Source organism: Apodemus sylvaticus, chromosome 1 (genome assembly GCF_947179515.1).
Source record: "Apodemus sylvaticus chromosome 1, mApoSyl1.1, whole genome shotgun sequence".
Classification (NCBI taxonomy): Eukaryota; Metazoa; Chordata; class Mammalia; order Rodentia; family Muridae; genus Apodemus; species Apodemus sylvaticus.
The window spans coordinates 54931099-54947733 of record NC_067472.1 but is presented as its reverse complement, the minus strand read 5'-3'; the positions used below and the strand labels follow the sequence as shown (position 1 = coordinate 54947733).

General features: G+C 40.9%; 1 protein-coding gene across 2 annotated transcripts in view; it reads right to left on the bottom strand.

The window, feature by feature from the left end:
• LOC127678370 (solute carrier family 22 member 19-like) overlaps positions 1-9649 on the bottom strand; it is a 70896-nt gene extending 61247 nt beyond the window's left edge. For both annotated transcript variants that reach the window (XM_052173260.1, XM_052173268.1), the window contains exons 1-2: positions 9248-9649; positions 1947-2050 (exon numbers count right to left, since the gene is read on the bottom strand). In XM_052173260.1, the coding sequence (XP_052029220.1) occupies positions 1947-2050; positions 9248-9649 (506 nt within the window). The remainder of the gene's footprint in view (positions 1-1946; positions 2051-9247) is intronic.
• Positions 9650-16635: the final 6986 nt, after the last annotated feature.

Genomic DNA, 16635 nt, shown 5'->3' with positions numbered 1-16635 from the left:
TTTTGTTAATTGTGAGAAGGAATACCACAGGCATGGTGGCTAGCATCATGAAATCTGAAAATAAATGTTGAGAATAATATGGGGAAAGAGGAACATTTATTTACAACCGGCAGGGGTGCAAATTAGTACAACCAATATGGAAATTCACCTGTTCATCATTTTTATTGTTGATATATATTTGTGACGGGAAGGACATAGAACCAGCCTAGTTGCTAATAAACAGACAGATAATAATGAAAATGCAGTACATGTACACAATGGAATATTCTTTAGCCATAAAGGAATCATGGGATTTTTCAGGAAATGCATGGATCTGAGGACTATATTTAGTGAAGTCAACCAATCCAGAAAGCAAAGTGCATGTTCTCCCATATATCCAGATCATACCCTATATAATGCATATACGTAAAGAGTTGTAAATGTGGTAAAGCCTGCAAAAATCCAGAAAACAGGCCAAATATTGGGTAATGGGATGGATGAGGGTGAAAAAAAGGACAATGGAACATGAAAGGGAAGAAAATCTTGGGGGAGCAACAAGGAGGGGATTGAGACCTTCAGGAGGGGATGCGGAGGAAGAAGAACCACAAAAACACACTTCGCTTGAAACATCATAATGTGTGGCTGGGGAGACAGCTCGGCAGCTAAGAACACTGGCTGTTTTTCCAGAGGACCCAGGTTCTATTCCAGCACCCACATGGCAGCTTACAATCATCAGCAACTCCAGTTTGAGTGTATCTGTCACCAGCGTCCACCAGAAGGTGGAGCACTAGGTGCACACATGGAGCACAGACATGCATACTGGGTAAACACCTTTATTTTAAACACATAAAAATGTTGTAATAGTACCTAACACTATGAAGACTTACTTCTTTTAATGAGACTATATGAAGAAAAAGAGGGATGTGCTGGGGCACCTGACAGCCAGTGGAGGGCGGCAAGTGGGGCGGATATAAAGATAAATTGCTGGCAACCATGAAATTGTCAAGGAACAATTAAAACTCTTTTTAGAAATATGAGAGTGGAGTCCTTAGGAATTGAATTATTAATCTTATAAAAGAGGTGCAGAGACAATGAGATGGTTTGGTGGCTAAAGACACTTGTATCCCAGGCCTGGCAAAAAGCGTTCCAGCTGCCAGGCAAAGGTAAACTGACTCTATAATCTCCACATTGCAAGTCATGGCATACATGTTCACACACACATCATGTGCACATCATATACACAGTGATTCTAAATATGCTTGAGGCTAAAATCAAAGAGGCACAAGGGAGCTATGTGTATAGGAGGGCCCAGGATAGGCCTCCTCTACTACAGAGAAAGGCAACAACTTGCTTGGCAGAAATGGTTATCTACTGAAAAAGAGGTGTTTTCAAGCACCAGATCTAAGTTGTTGGATCATGAACTCTGATGACAGTTTCATAACCTGAAAGTGTGTCCTTTGGAAATCATCTTTGGTAGAACAACAACAACAAAGTGGCAGGCATAGCTTCCCAACACACCAATGGTGCCACAGGTGTCAAGGGACAGCCTACTATTGTGCTTGATCAATAAAGGCATGATGTCCCTTCTCTGTGCACTACGGGGAGAGAGCACAGCACCCCTGGCAGGAGGGTCAATGCTGTTTTCCATTTTTGAATATTCAAATAGAATGAAAACCATGTATTGAAACATCTTTGTCTCGTTCCCATTGTTGACTGTTTCTCACCTCTCCGCATCTGAAACTCCACTATAGCTCATGGAGAAGGTATTCATGTGTCCACACAACATAGGGAGTTTTATTCAAATAGCACTCATGACACTGATTGGAATTTCCATTTGTGTTTGTGGATCTCTAGGATCAAGTTACAGCTAGAATATAATTTGCAATAGCTATTCCATAATGATTGAATGACTCACTGGTGACTAAAATACTCACACACAGGGAGAGCCATGAACCAGAGACACTCACCTGTCTGTTAAGAAGCCATATAGGATATTTCCTACTAACACACCAGTCGAGAATAGAAACTTAGCTATTGACTCCAGTGACTGAGATTCACACACCAGGTCCCACTGAAAAATATCGAAACCATCAAAGTAAGGCTCATAGCCTGTCAGACTATATCAAAATTCTTCAACATGTTTCATTCTAGAAGACACCTGAACTCTTCTCCCATTTCAACACCATCTGACTTCTACCATCCTGGTCTCAGATTAAACACAACTAATTCCAGGAATCTTCCTTTGGTTTGTAGTCCATGCTAAGAAATTCTCAAACTCGGCCATATACTGCAATAACTTGAGAACCTTAAAAAATGTTCTATATCCCATACCCAGATACATCCTTTCATAATAAATGATAGATATATAGATAGATAGATAGATAGATAGATAGATGATAGGTAGGTAGGTAGGTAGATAGATAGATAGATAGATAGATAATATAGGTGTAGATATAGACATGCTGACAATACTGAAGTAGGAGACAAGGACCTCGTGCACAGCCCCATTCTACCCTATCACAGAGAGCAAAGTATTGAGACTTTAGAGTGCTAGGGATGGAATCCTAAGGTCATACATGCTACACAAGCATTATTCAAGTGAACCATACTCCCAAACAACTCATTATGGTTTTGTTCAAACTCCTAGATATATCTTATTTGAAATCAAAACTGAAAAATAGGTGACTGAGCAGACAGGTACAGCCAGTAATGCAGGGAACACCAGAGTGTCAGAACTGTTGGGACACGGTATGCCAAGGCCCCATATGCACCCAGAAGCTGGGCAGTGCCACAACCATCTGTGTACCTATCCTGCCAGGGGACATCTGCTCTGCAGGGAGTCCCCCATTAGAGGTGAGGCAGCCATTTTTGCTATTGTGACTGAGTGGGCAGGTACAGCCAGGAACACAGGGAACACCTGGGGTGTTCAGAACATCTGGGCAGGGACCACCAGGAACCTGCACCCAGGAGCTGGGCAGTGACACAGCACTCTGTGCCAGGGGAAAGCCAGTCACCCAGGAGTTCTGAGACAGGCCTGCAGGCACATGGTGAGGGACAAGCACCAGCCAGAGACAGCAGGACCAACTAACACCAGAGATAACCAGATGGCAAAAGGCAAATGAAGGAATGTTACTAACAGAAATCAAGGCAACATGGCACCATCCAAACCCAATTCTCCCACAACAGCAAGTCCTGGATACCCCAACATACCAGAAAAAACAAGATTTGGATTTAAAAATCACAGCTCATAATGCTGATGGAGGGCTTCAAGAAAGACATAAATAACTCCCTTAAAGAAATACAGGAGAACACAGGTAAACAGGTAGAAGCCTTTAAAGAATCACAGGAAACCACAACCAAACAGGTGAGGGAATTGAACAAAACCATCCAGGATCTAAATAGAGAGGTAGAAAGAATAGGGAAATCACAAAGGGAAACAACCCTGGACATAGAAAATCTACAAAAGAAGTCATGAATCATGGATACAAGCATCAACAACAGAATACAAGAGATAGAAGAATCTCAGATGCAGAAGATACTATAGAAAGCATTGACACAACAGTCAAAGAAAATGCAAAATGCACAACGCTCCTGACCCAAAACATCCAGGAAATCCAGGACAAAATGGGAAGACCAAACCTAAGGATTACAGGGATAGAAGAGAGTGAAGATTTCCAACTTAAAGGGCTAGTAAATGTCTTCAACAAAATTATAGAAGAAAACTTCCCTAACCTAAAGAAAGAGATGCCCATGAACATACAAGAAGCCTACAGAACTCCAAATAGATTTGACCAGAAAAGAAATTCCTCCTGTCACATAATAATTAAAATGCCAAATGCGCTAAACAAAGAAAGAATATTAAAAGCAGTAAGGGAAAAAGGTCAAGTAACATATAAAGGTAGACCTATAAGAATAACACAAGATTTCTCACCAGAGACTATGAAAGCCAGAAGAGCCTGGGCAGATGTCGTACAGACCTTAAGGGAACACAAATGCCAACCCAGGCTGCTATACCCAGAAAATCTCTCAATTACCATAGATAGAGAAACTAAGGTATTCCATCACAAAAACACATTTACACAATATCTTTCCACAAATCCAGATCTTCAAAGGATAATGAATGGAAAACACCAACAAAAAGAGGGAAATTACACACTAGAAAAAGCAAGAAATCAATCTTCTTTCAACAAACCTAAAAGAAGATAACCATACAAACATAAAAATTACACCAAAAATAACAGGAAGCAACAATCACTATTGCTTAATATCTCTTAACATCAGTGGACTCAATTCCCCAATAAAAAGACATAGATTAACAGACTGGATACATAAACAAGACCCAGCAGTTTGCTGCATACAGGAAAAGCATTTCAGTGTCAAACACAAATGCTACCTCAAAGCAAAAGGCTAGAAAACAATTTTCCAAGCAAATGGTTCCAGGAAATAGGCTGGAGTAACCATTCTAATATTGGATAAAGTTGACTTTCAACCAAAAGTCATTAAAAAAGACATGGAAGGACACTTCATTCTCATCAAAGGAAAAATCTACCAAGAAGAACTATCAATTCTGAACATCTATGCTCCAAATGCAAGGGCATCCAAGAAACTTTACTAAATCTTAAAGCACATATTAAAACTCACACACTAATTGTGGGTGACTCCAATATCCCACTCTCACCAATGGACAAATCAGGGAAACACAAACTAAACAGAGACACAGTGAAACTAACAGAACTTTTGTACCAAATGGATTTAGCAGATATCTATAGAACATCTCATCCTAAATCAAAAGAATATACCTTCTTCACAGTGTATCATAGTACCTTCTCCAAAACTGACCACATAATTGGTCACAAAACAGACCTCAACAGATATAAGAAGATCGAACTAATTCCATGCCTCCTATCAGATCACTATGGAGTAAGAGTGGTCATCAATAGCAGCAAAAACAACAGAAAGCCCACATACACATGGAGGCTGAACAATGCTCTGTTCAATGACACCTTGGTCAAAGAAGAAAAAAAGGAAAGACTTTCTAGAATTTAATGAAAATGACGGCAGAACATACCCAAATTTATGGGACACAATGAAAGCAGTGCTAAGAGAAAAACTCATAACTCTGAGTGCCTCCAAAAAGAAGCTGGAGAGAGCATACACTAGCAGCTTAACAGCACACCTGAAAGCTCTAGAACAGAAAGAAGCTAATACACCCAAGAGGAGTAGAAGGCAGGAAAGCATTAAACTCAGGTCTGAAATCAATCAAGTTAAAACAAAAAGAACTATTCAAAGAATCAACAAAACCAGGAGCTGGTACTTTGAGAAAATCAACAAGACAGATAAACCCTTAGCCAGACTAACCAGAGGGCACAGAGACAGTATCCAAATTTTATAAATCAAAAATGAAAAGGGAGATATAAAAACAGAAACTGAGGAAATTCAAAAAATCATCAGATCCTACTACAAAAGCCTATACTAAACACAACTGGAAAATCTGGATGAAATGGACAATTTCCTAGACAGATACCAAATACCAAAGTTAAATCAGGATCAGGTAGACCATCTAAATAGTCCCATAACCCCTAAAGTAATAGAAGCGGTCAATGAAAGTCTCCCAACCAAAAAAAGCACAGGACCAGATGGTGTTAGTGCAGAATTCTCTCAGACCTTCAAAGAAGACCTAACACCAATACTCTTCAAACTATTCCACAAAATAGAAACAGAAGTAACACTACCCAACTCGTTCTATGAAGCCACAGTTACACTGATATCAAAACCAAACAAAACCCGGGTGTGGTGGCGCATGCCTATAATCCCAGCACTTGGGAGGCAGAGGCAGGTGGATTTCTGAGTTCAAGGCCAGTCTGGTCTACAGAGTGAGTTCCAGGACAGCAAGGACTACACAGAGAAACCCTGTCTCAAAAAACCAACCAAACAACCAATCAAACAAACAAACAAAAACTAAACAAAGACCCAAAAAAGAAAGAGAACATCACACTAATTTCCCTTATGAATATTTATGCTAAAATACTCAATAAAATTCTTACCAACCAAATCCAAGAACACATCAAAATGATCATTCACCATGATCAAGTAGGCTTCATCCCAGGGATGCAGAGATGGTTCAGTATACAGAAATCCATCAATGTAATCCACTACATAAACAAACTTAAAGAAAAAAATCACATGGTCATTTCATTAGATGCTGAAAAAGCATTAGACAAAATTCAGCATCCTTTCATGTCAAAAGTCTTGGAAAGTACAAGAATTCAAGGCCCATACCTAAACATAGTAAAAGCAATATACAGCAAACCAGTAGCCAACATCAAACTAAATGGAGAGAAACTTTAAGCAATTCTACTAAAACCAGGGACTAGACAAGGCTGCCCTCTGTCTCCATATCTATTCAATATAGTACTTGAAGTTCTAGCTAGAGCAATTAAACAACAAAACGAAGTCAAAGGGATACAAATTGGAAAGGAAGAAATCAAATTATCATTATTTGCAGATGATATGATAGTATACTTAAATGACCCAAAAATCTCCACCAGAGAACTCCTACAGCTGATGAACAACTTCAGCAAAGCGGCTGGATATAAATTAACTCAAACAAATCAGTAGCCTTCCTATACTCAAAGGATAAACAGTCTGAGAAAGAAATTAGGGAAACAACATCCTTCACAATACTCACAAACAATATAAAGTATCTTGGTGTGACTCTAATCAAACAAGTGAAAGAGCTGTATGATAAGAACTTCAAGTCTCTGAACAAAGAAATAGAAGACCTCAGAAGATAGAAAAATCTCTCATGCTCATGGATTGGCAGGATTAATACAGTAAAAATATCTATCTTGCCAAAAGCAATCTACAGATTCAATGCAATCCCCATCAAAATTCCAACTCAATTCTTCATAGAGTTAGAAAGAGCAATTCTCAAATTGATCTGGAATAACAAAAAAAAAAAAAAAAAAAAAAACCAGGATAGCTAAACCTATGCTTAACAGTAAAAGAACTTCTGGGGGAATCAGTATTCTGGACCTCAAGCAGTGCTACAGAGCAATAGTGTTAAAAAAAAAAAAAAACTGCATGGTTTTGGTACAGTGACAGGCAGGTAGATCAATAGAATAGAATTGATGACCCAGAAATGAACCCACACACCTATGGTCACTTGATCTTTGGCAAAGGAGCTAAAACCATCCAGTGGAAAAAAAGATAGCCTTTTCAACAAATGGTGCTAGTTTAACTGGCAGCTAGCATGCATCAATACATTCTTATCTCCTTGTACTAAGCTCAAGTCCAAGTGGATCAACACCAGACACACTGAAACTAATAGAAAAGAAACTGGGGAAGATCCTTGAGCACATGGGCACAGGGGAAAAGTTCCTGAACTGAACACCAAAAGCTTATCATCTAAGATCAAGAATTAACAAATGGGACCTCATAAAATTACAAAGTTTCTGTAAAGCAAAGGACACTGTCAATAGGACAAAATGGCAACCAACAAATTGGGGAAAGTTCTTTACCAACCCTTCATCTGACAGAGGGATAATATCCAATATATACAAAGAACTCAAGAAGTTAGACTCCAGAGAATGAAATAACCCTATTTAAAAAATAGAGTACATAGCTAAACAAAGAATTTTCACCTGAGGAATATCAAATGGCTGAGAAAGACCTAAAGAAATGTTCAACATCCTTAGTCATCAGGCAAATGCAAATCAAAACAACCCTGAGATTTTACTTCACACCAATCAGAATGGCTACGATCAAAAACTCAGGAGACAACAGGAACTGGCGAGGATGTGGAGAAAGAGGAACACTACTCCATTGCTGGTGGGATTGCAAGCTGGTACAACCACTCCAGAAAACAGTTTGGTAGTTCCTCAGAGAACTAGGCATAATACTACCAGAGGACCCTATTATACCACTCCTTGTCATATACCCAGAGGATTCTCCAGCATATAATAATGACACAAGCTCCACTATGTTCATAGCAGCCCTATTTATAATAGCCAGAAGCTGGAAAGAACCCAAATGTCCCTCAATGGAGGAATGGATACAGAAAATGTGGTATATTTACACTATGGAATACTACTCAGCTATTAAAAACAATGAATTCATGAAATTCTTAGGCAAATGGGTGGAACTGGAAAATATTATCCTAAGTGAGGTAACCCACAAAAGAACATACATGGTATGCAGTCACTGTTAAGTGGATGTTAGCCCAGAAACTTGGAATACCCAGGACACAATTCACATATCAAATGATGCCCAAGAAGAAGGAAGAACAAAGTATGGATACTCTGGCCCTTCTTAGAAGGGGGAACAAAATACCCACAGAAGGAGATACAGAGACAAAGTGTGGAGCAGAGTCTGATGAAAAGACCATCCAGAGACTACTCCACCTAGTGATCCAGCCCATATACAAAACCCAGACACTATTGTGGATGCCCACAAGTACTTGCTGACCTGAGCCAGATATAGCTGTCACCTGGGAGGCTCTGCTAGTGCATGACAAATACAGAGGGAGACACTCTCAGCCAGCCATTGAACTGAGCACAGAGTCCCCAATGGGGGAGCTAGAGAAAGGAGCTGAAGGGGTTTGCAGCACCATAGAAGGAACAACAATATGAGCCACCCAATACTCCCAGAGTTCCCAGGGACAAAACCATCAACCAAAGAGTACACATGGAGTTACCCATGGCCCCAGATGCATAGGCAGCAGAGGATGGTCTTGTTGAACATCAAAGGAAGGAGAGGTCCTTGGTCCTGGAAAGGCTCAATGTAGCAGTATAGGGCAATACCAGGACAGGGAAGTGGAAGAAGGCTGATTGGGGAACAGGGGGTGGGGAGATGGCTTATGGAATCTTCGGCAGGTGAGGGTAATCAGAAAAGGGGAAATCATTTGAAATGTAAATAAAGAATTTATCTAATAAAAAATTAAAAAAAAACAAAGTTAATAATGTGTAAAAAAGCTGAAACATACCGACTTGTAATATTTATAACAGGAGCACATGAATTTTTTGCTTTAACTGATTTGATACATAAGAATTACTTCTTAAACTGTGGTCATCCCCTAGAGTAAAATAATCAGGAGAACAGGTCCTTATCCTTTATTAGTTATTTAAACTCATTGAAAATATGTTTCATATTTAATAGATAAGTAATCAATATTGGCTAAAAGATGAAATCTAAGCTCAAAGCATGTGCATTACCCATGATATTGATGTACACCTGTCATGAACATATGACAGGAAATGAATTCACTTACCTCAGTAACAATGGAGGAGAGGAAGGTGCTTTGGTCATACACCCAGCCATCCACACAGGGTTCTGTGTCTGATTCTGTCACACTGGAAAAAGTGCCATTCAAATTAAGAAGATGCCACTGTGGTTGGATGAAGCGACGACACTTCTCTGGTTTCATGTTGGAGTCCAGTGGGATAGAGACCTTCAGGAGGTCATCTTGGCTCAGGATCCCACTGTAATTATCAGAGACAGTGTCATTGTCCAGGATGGAGACCCAGCATCGATGATTCGGAATGGCTGCTGTGAAGTTCTCCAATAGAGAATGAGGAGATATTATTATGTTGCAAATCAAAATGAATGTCATCTGAAGAATCTGGAATCTCCCTAGGCTGCCAACTTGATTCAGAAGGTCCTGAAAGGCCATCTAGGACTAATGACTATGTTCAAAGGAAGACACAAAAATTGCTCTTATGTGAGCCCAAATGATTTAACAAGTTCTTTTTCACTATAGAGTAGATCCTGACCCCTTCTTAATCTGTTCCCTTTCCCTTCCGCATCAGGGCCATAGAACAGTTATTCCCTAATGACTTAGGTGTTAGGTAGTAAAGCTACTTTTGTTAAGGTCATCAAGAGGAACAATCTGCTGAGTTGCTTTCTGGAATGAATCTGTTAAAGATCTACTTTGTGAGACACTCTGTCTGTGCAGTGCCCCTTAATTACCTATGGACATTGATCTGAAAATTCTCTGAAATCAAACTGAAGTTAACCTATTATGCAATATGCAATCTTTACAGAAAATACAACTTTCCAGACTCAGGTGTTTTTCACTTTCCTAATCCATAGAAGGGGGTGCTAAGTATTCATCTAGGTTAATAGTAAAGTTAATGAAAAGAATAAAAAGTTAAATTAATGCAAATGAGATATGGCACAATTCTTGGCTATCCTGTTTCAAGTCTATTCATGCCATAAATTCCAATTGTAAATATATGTTAAGAGGATAGGAGGATGAACAAGGACAGAATTTTAGGTCTCAAAGAAACCTGGTACAGGTCTCACTCAGTACATGTGGCTCCTCCCAGCAGTTCTTATCCTGTTCCCATCCTAAACCTCTTCTTCCTAGGGGTTAGGCTTCCATTTCCCTTCCCCCAGCTTCTGATACCTATATAACTCAGCCATTTTAGACACACAGTCTCTTGGTCTCTTGGTGCTTCTTTGTTCCCAGGTGTTCTCTTTGTTCCCTCTCTTCTCGCCTCTCACAACCTGGTTCACTCTGCTGCATGCTCAGTTTGGATTTCCAGTACCTTGGCTGTTCTCCCCCTCACATATACAATAAACCCTTCCTCTCAACCATACCTTGGAGCAGTCATGTCGTCAGTCTTTTTATTCATCTGGTGCTAAAACCATGATGAACTCCTTTCCAAGGGACTCAGTCTTTCTCAACCAAGCTGATGATTTGACTCTACTAAGGTATGAATAGATCATTTGTTCTGCTGGCTTCTACCATCCTCTATGTTTAACTCCAAATATAGAATCCACTTGCTTCTTCCCACCGCCTGCTCTACCCATCCACATCCCCTCACCTACTAGGTAAGTGTACTCTCTCTGACCACTGGAGCACCCTATACCCTCTGGAGCATCCACTATATGGGCATCTCAAGCTTTCTATACCCTCTATGGCCATAGCGCATGGGCAACTATCTCCCATCTCCCTATCTACACTTAAACTGCTTTCTCCTCTCCTCCTCTACTGAATAGATGTCACTCTGGAGCTGAGTGCTTTGTCTATTATTACTACAAAAGTTACGTCAGGCTTCTGGTTTCCATCTGCACCCCAGAGCTAAGACTGGGGTGCCACAGCTCTCCATACCCAAATCCTGCCCAGAGAGAACTGGGCTCTGTGAGGTCCTAGCTGGCTTGAGGGTTGTAGTTTCACCTGTGTTCCTAGTTAGAGTAGGCAGAGGTGTGGACCAGGCAACAAACTGGAATTTTAAATGTATCTCTTACTTAATAATTTTCATAATTGTCCTACTACATGATTTTTATTAGTATAAGAAAAAGAGCCTTTTTATTTAGACAAAAAAGAGGATTATTGAGGTTTGGTCTTTTGCTATATATTGTAATGCTAAATACTGCCCCCCTGCCCAAGAACAAGAGATTCTACACATAGACCCAAGTGATACTTGTGACTTCTCCCTGCCCACTGCTCTCAAGAATAGCAGCCAGCAACCTGACCACCCACCTCCTGAAGAACAAGAAGAACCGGTTTCCAGCCTTCAGGGGAGGGCCTTGGTCTGCCTTTGTTTCTTGAGAGAGAGGCATTATCATTAAAGATGGAGACTTAAACCAAAAGCCATGTGTTTTGTGTCTCTCCATGTAATTTCTCTTGCAGCCTGTTCCTTACCCATCTTTCCTTCCAGAGAACCCACGATTAAGATGTGTGAGCTGGACTCAACAGATACTATATATCCTTAACCCCCAAGTTATTCCTAATTGATGAATAAAAAGCTGAGCCGAAGAGAGATAGGCAGTGGTTGTTATTGTTCCCAAGCTTGAGGTCTGAGGAAAACCATGAGGAGCAGGAGAGAGAAGAAAGTGGAGAGAGAAAGAGATACTATGGGCTAGGTGAGTCATGAAAATAGCCCTGAGGGCTGGCCAAGTAAGTTAAGATCAGCCCAAATGAAACATGACGAGATATAACTGGGGGGGAGGGCATACATCTCTAGGACATGCTAGGATGGGGAAGGGTCCCAAGAGGCTATGGGAGTGTCTTTAGTTGAGACCCATAGCAGTGGAGATATGGATCCTGAAGTGGCCATTTCCTGTAGCCAGGCATGACTCCCAGTAGAGGGATAAGGACAACCACCAACCCACCCACAAAACCTTCAACCCAGAATGTGTCCTGTCTACAAGAAATACAAGGAAAAAGATGGAGCAGAGATTAAAGTAATGGCTAACCAATAACCGGCCCAACTTGAGACCCATCTTATGGGAAAGAACCAATCCCTGACACTATTAATGATACTCTGTGATGCTTGAAGACAAGAGCCTAATATAAATGTCCTCTGTGAGGCTCCACCCAGCACCCTATAGAAACAGATGCAGAGACCCACAGCCAAACATTAGATGAAGCTCAGGAAGTCTCATGGAAATGCTGAGGAAAGGATTAAGGACCCCAAAGGGGATAGGAACTTCACAGGAAGACCAACAGAGTCAACTAACCTGGAACCTTGGGGGCTCTCAGAGTTTTAACCACCAACCAAAGAGCATACAGGGGTTAGACCTAGGCCCCTCCCCATACATATGTAGCAGATGTGCAGTTTGGTCTTCATGTGAAGCCCCTAACAACTGTAGCTGGGGCTGTCCCTAAAGTTGTTGCCTGTCCCCTAACTGGGCTGTCTTGTAGGGCCTCAGTGGGAAAGGATGCACCTAGCCCTGTAGAGATTTAATGTGCCAGCGTTAGGGGATACTGGGGTAGGGGGAAGGTGGTTCCAGTCTCTCAGAGGAAAAGGGGAGGGAGTAATGGGTATAAGGACTTGTGAGATGGGAACCAGGAGGGGGTCCGAGATCAGGATGTAAGATAGATAGACAGAAGGATGGATGGATAGATAGATAGATAGATAGATAGATAGATAGATAGATAGAACGAAAGAAAGAAAGAAAGAAAGAAAGAAAGAAAGAAAGAAAGAAAGAAAGAAAGAAAGAAAGAAAGAAAGAAGGAAAAATAAATCGGTAGTCCTCCTTTATACAAATGATAAACAGGTTGAGAAAATACTTAGGAATTCAACACCCTTCACAGTAGGCACAAATAATATAAAATATCTTTGTGTAACTCTAACCAAGTAGGTGAAGACCTATATGACAAGAACTTCAAGTCTTCTGAAGAAGGATGTTATCAGAAAATGGAAAGATCTCCCATGCTCATGGATTAGTTGTATTAACATAGTAAAAATGATCATCTTAGCAAAAGCAATCTACAGATTCAATGCAAGGCCCATCAAAATTCCAACACAATTCTTTACAGACCTTGAAAGAGAAATTCTCAGCTTCATATGGGAAAACAAAAATCCCAGGATAGACAATTTTATTCTGAACGATAAAAAAAAAACTTCTGAAGATATCACCATCCCTGACTTTAAGCTGTACTACAGAGCAAAGAAATAAAAACTGCATGGTATTGGTATAGGAAGAGACAGGTTGGTTTTTGGAATAGAACTGAAGACCCATAAATAAACCCACACACCTACAGACACTTGCTTTTGACAAAGAAGCCAAAACCATACAATGGAAAGAGCACCTTCAACAAATGGTGCTGGTCTAACTAGATGTCTACAAGTAGAAAAATGCAAATAGATCCCTATTTATCACCCTGCATAAAGCTCAAGTCTGAGTAGATCAAAGACTTAAACATAAAAGCATATGCACTAACTCTAACAGGACAGAAAGTGGGAAATAGCCTTGAATTCATTGGTACAAGAGACAACTTCCTGAATAGAACACCAATGGTTCAGACACTGAGATCAACAATTTATAAATGGAACCTCATGAAACTGAAAAGCTTCTGTAATTCAAAGGACACTGTCAATAGGACAAAGCATCAGCCTTCAGATTGGGAAAAGTTCATCACTCTATATCTGATAGAGGGCTAATATCCAAAATATATTCAAGAACTCAAGGACTTTGACACCAACAACCCAAATAACCCAATTTTTAAAATGGTTATAGAGCCAAGCAGAATCTCAGAGGAATCTCAAATGGCTGAGAAACACCTAAAGATATGTTCAATTTTCTTAGTTACCAGGAAATAAGTGCAAATTAAAGTGACTCTGCAATCCCACCAGCAATGGAGGCATGTTCCACATCCTCGTCAGCATGTGTTGTCCCTTGAGTTTTTTATTTTAGTCATTTTTATGGGTGTAAAATAGAATCTCAAACTTGTACAACCACTCTGGAAATCAAGTTGGTGGTTTCTCAGAAAACTGGGAAGAGTTCTACCTCAAGACCCAGCTATTCCACTCCCAGGCATATACCCAAAAGATGCTCTACTATACCACAAAGACACATGCTCCACTATGTTCATAGCAGCTTTTTTTGTAGTACTAGATACTGGAAACAACCTAAATGTCCCTCAAGTGAAGAAAATATGTGGTTCATTTACACGATATAATACTACTCAGTCATTTAAAGCAAGGACATCATTAAATTTGGAGACAGATGGATGGCACTGGAAAATATCCTGAGTGAGGTAATCCAGACCCAAAAGGACATGCATGGTATATACTCACTTATAAGTGGATATTAGCCACATATTACCATATAACAACCATACAATCCACAGACCCAAAGAAGCCAAATAACAAGAATGGCTCAAGAAAGGATGATTAAATCTTTCACAGAAAGGAAAATAAAATATATCTCAGAGGTAGATGGACAGAAAGAACTGGATGAGAGAGTGCATGGGCAGGAGAGCGGGGTTGGGGAGGGATCAGGTAGAGGGAGAACAGAGGCAAGAGAACTAAATTCAGTGGGGGAGGGGCATGGGACATCTCTAGGACATGCCAGAGACCTGGGAAGGGGATAGGCTTCAGGGTGTCTATGAGGGCAACTCTAGCTGAGACTGATAACAGTGGAAGATATGGATCTTGAAGTGGCCACTTCCTGTAGCCAGGCATGACTTCTAGTGGAGGGATAAGGACAACCCACCCACAAAACATTCCCTCTATCTCTGCTCCATCCCTGTACCTGCACATCTTATAGACAGGCTGTCTATAAGATGTGCAGGTACAGGGATGGAGCAGAGATAGAGGGAATGGCCAACCAATGACTGACCCAACTTGAGACCCATTCCATAAGCAAGAAACAATCCCTGACACTCTGTTATGTTTGCAAACAGGAGTCTAGCATAACTGTTCTCTGAGAGACTCTACCCAGTAGTCAATGAAAACAGATGCAGAGCCAGGTAGTGATGGCACACGCCTTTAATCCCAGCACTCTGGGAGGCAGAGGCAGGCGGATTTCTGAGTTTGAGGCCAACCTGGTCTACAGAGTGAGTTCCAGGACAGCCAGGGCTACACAGAGAAACCCTGTCTCAGAAGAAAAAAAAAAACAGAAAACAGATGCAGAGACACACACACCCAAACATTAGCTCAGGAAGTCTAGCGGAAGAGTTTGAGAAGGATTAAGGGACCCAAAGAGGACAGGGACTCCAAAGGAAGACTAACAGAATCAAGTACCATGGAGCCTTGGGAGGTCCCAGAGACTGAACCACCAACCAAAGAACGAGTATGGGCTGGACCTAGGCTGCAGCCAACACCCCCACATATGTACTAGATGTGAACCTTGGTCTTCATGCAGATCCAACAACAACTGGATCAGGGTCTGTCCCTGACTCTCTTGCCTGCCTGTGGATCCCATTCCCCTAACTGAGTCACCTTCTCCGGCCCCAGTGGGAGAGAATGCAGCTAGTTTCCCAGTGACTTCATTACTGGGAGGAATGATACCTTCTCAGAGCAAAGGGAGGAATGGGGGCAAGATCTGTGTAAGGAGGCACTGGGGAGAGAGGGAGTGCTGATATAGAGATATAAAGTGAATAAATAATTAAAAAGTTTTAAAATTTATAGCAGGAAATATAATCCAAATGATCTGTGTATCAATTAAAATGACAGAGACATACCACTACTGAGACAGTTATCCTAGGCTCCTATGGTGGTATCCGTGGCTTCACTGTGGACAGATGTAGCTGGCCTTTGGCTGTCATACAAGACAGCATTAAATATTCGGCTGCTACATGGAATTACATCTGCCTTTGGCTGCCAGAACCAAAAGGTCTGATAGAGTTTCCTATGTAGAAGGAACTTGCAGAAACTGGCCTTTCCTGAACAAGGCGGGGTAGAGCAGTTATCCCAACATGACCAGTTTGAGCAAAGCCATGGCCACAGGAGAGGAGGCATGGAGAGGTTTTCCTAATGGTTAACATTACCAGATTCAGGCTAAGCCGTCTGTGCCCATTGTCTTCTTTGGAGACCTTAGGGTCTCAGGGTTAGGATTTTCGAAGGGTCACCACTAGGATCTGGCATTTTTGTCTGTCATAGGAAGTATTTTCATTAAATATCTTAAATGTCATATTCAGCTGATCTCTGAGAGGTTTGAGGACCATAATCCATTAAGTATATCTGATTTTAAACCAGTTTTCCTTGTTTTTAGTTACTTGCTTTAGGCTTAGCCTTTAAAACATATTCAAGAGGCTTGTCCCTGTAAAAAGAATTATATGTTTACTTAGCCTGACTGTAAGCATAGTTTGACCACATTTAAAATTTTTATGATTTGAGCCGGGTGGTGGTGGTGGCTCACGCCTGTAATCCCAGCACTCTGGGAGGCAGAGGCAGGCAGATTTCTGAGTTCAAGGCCAGCCTG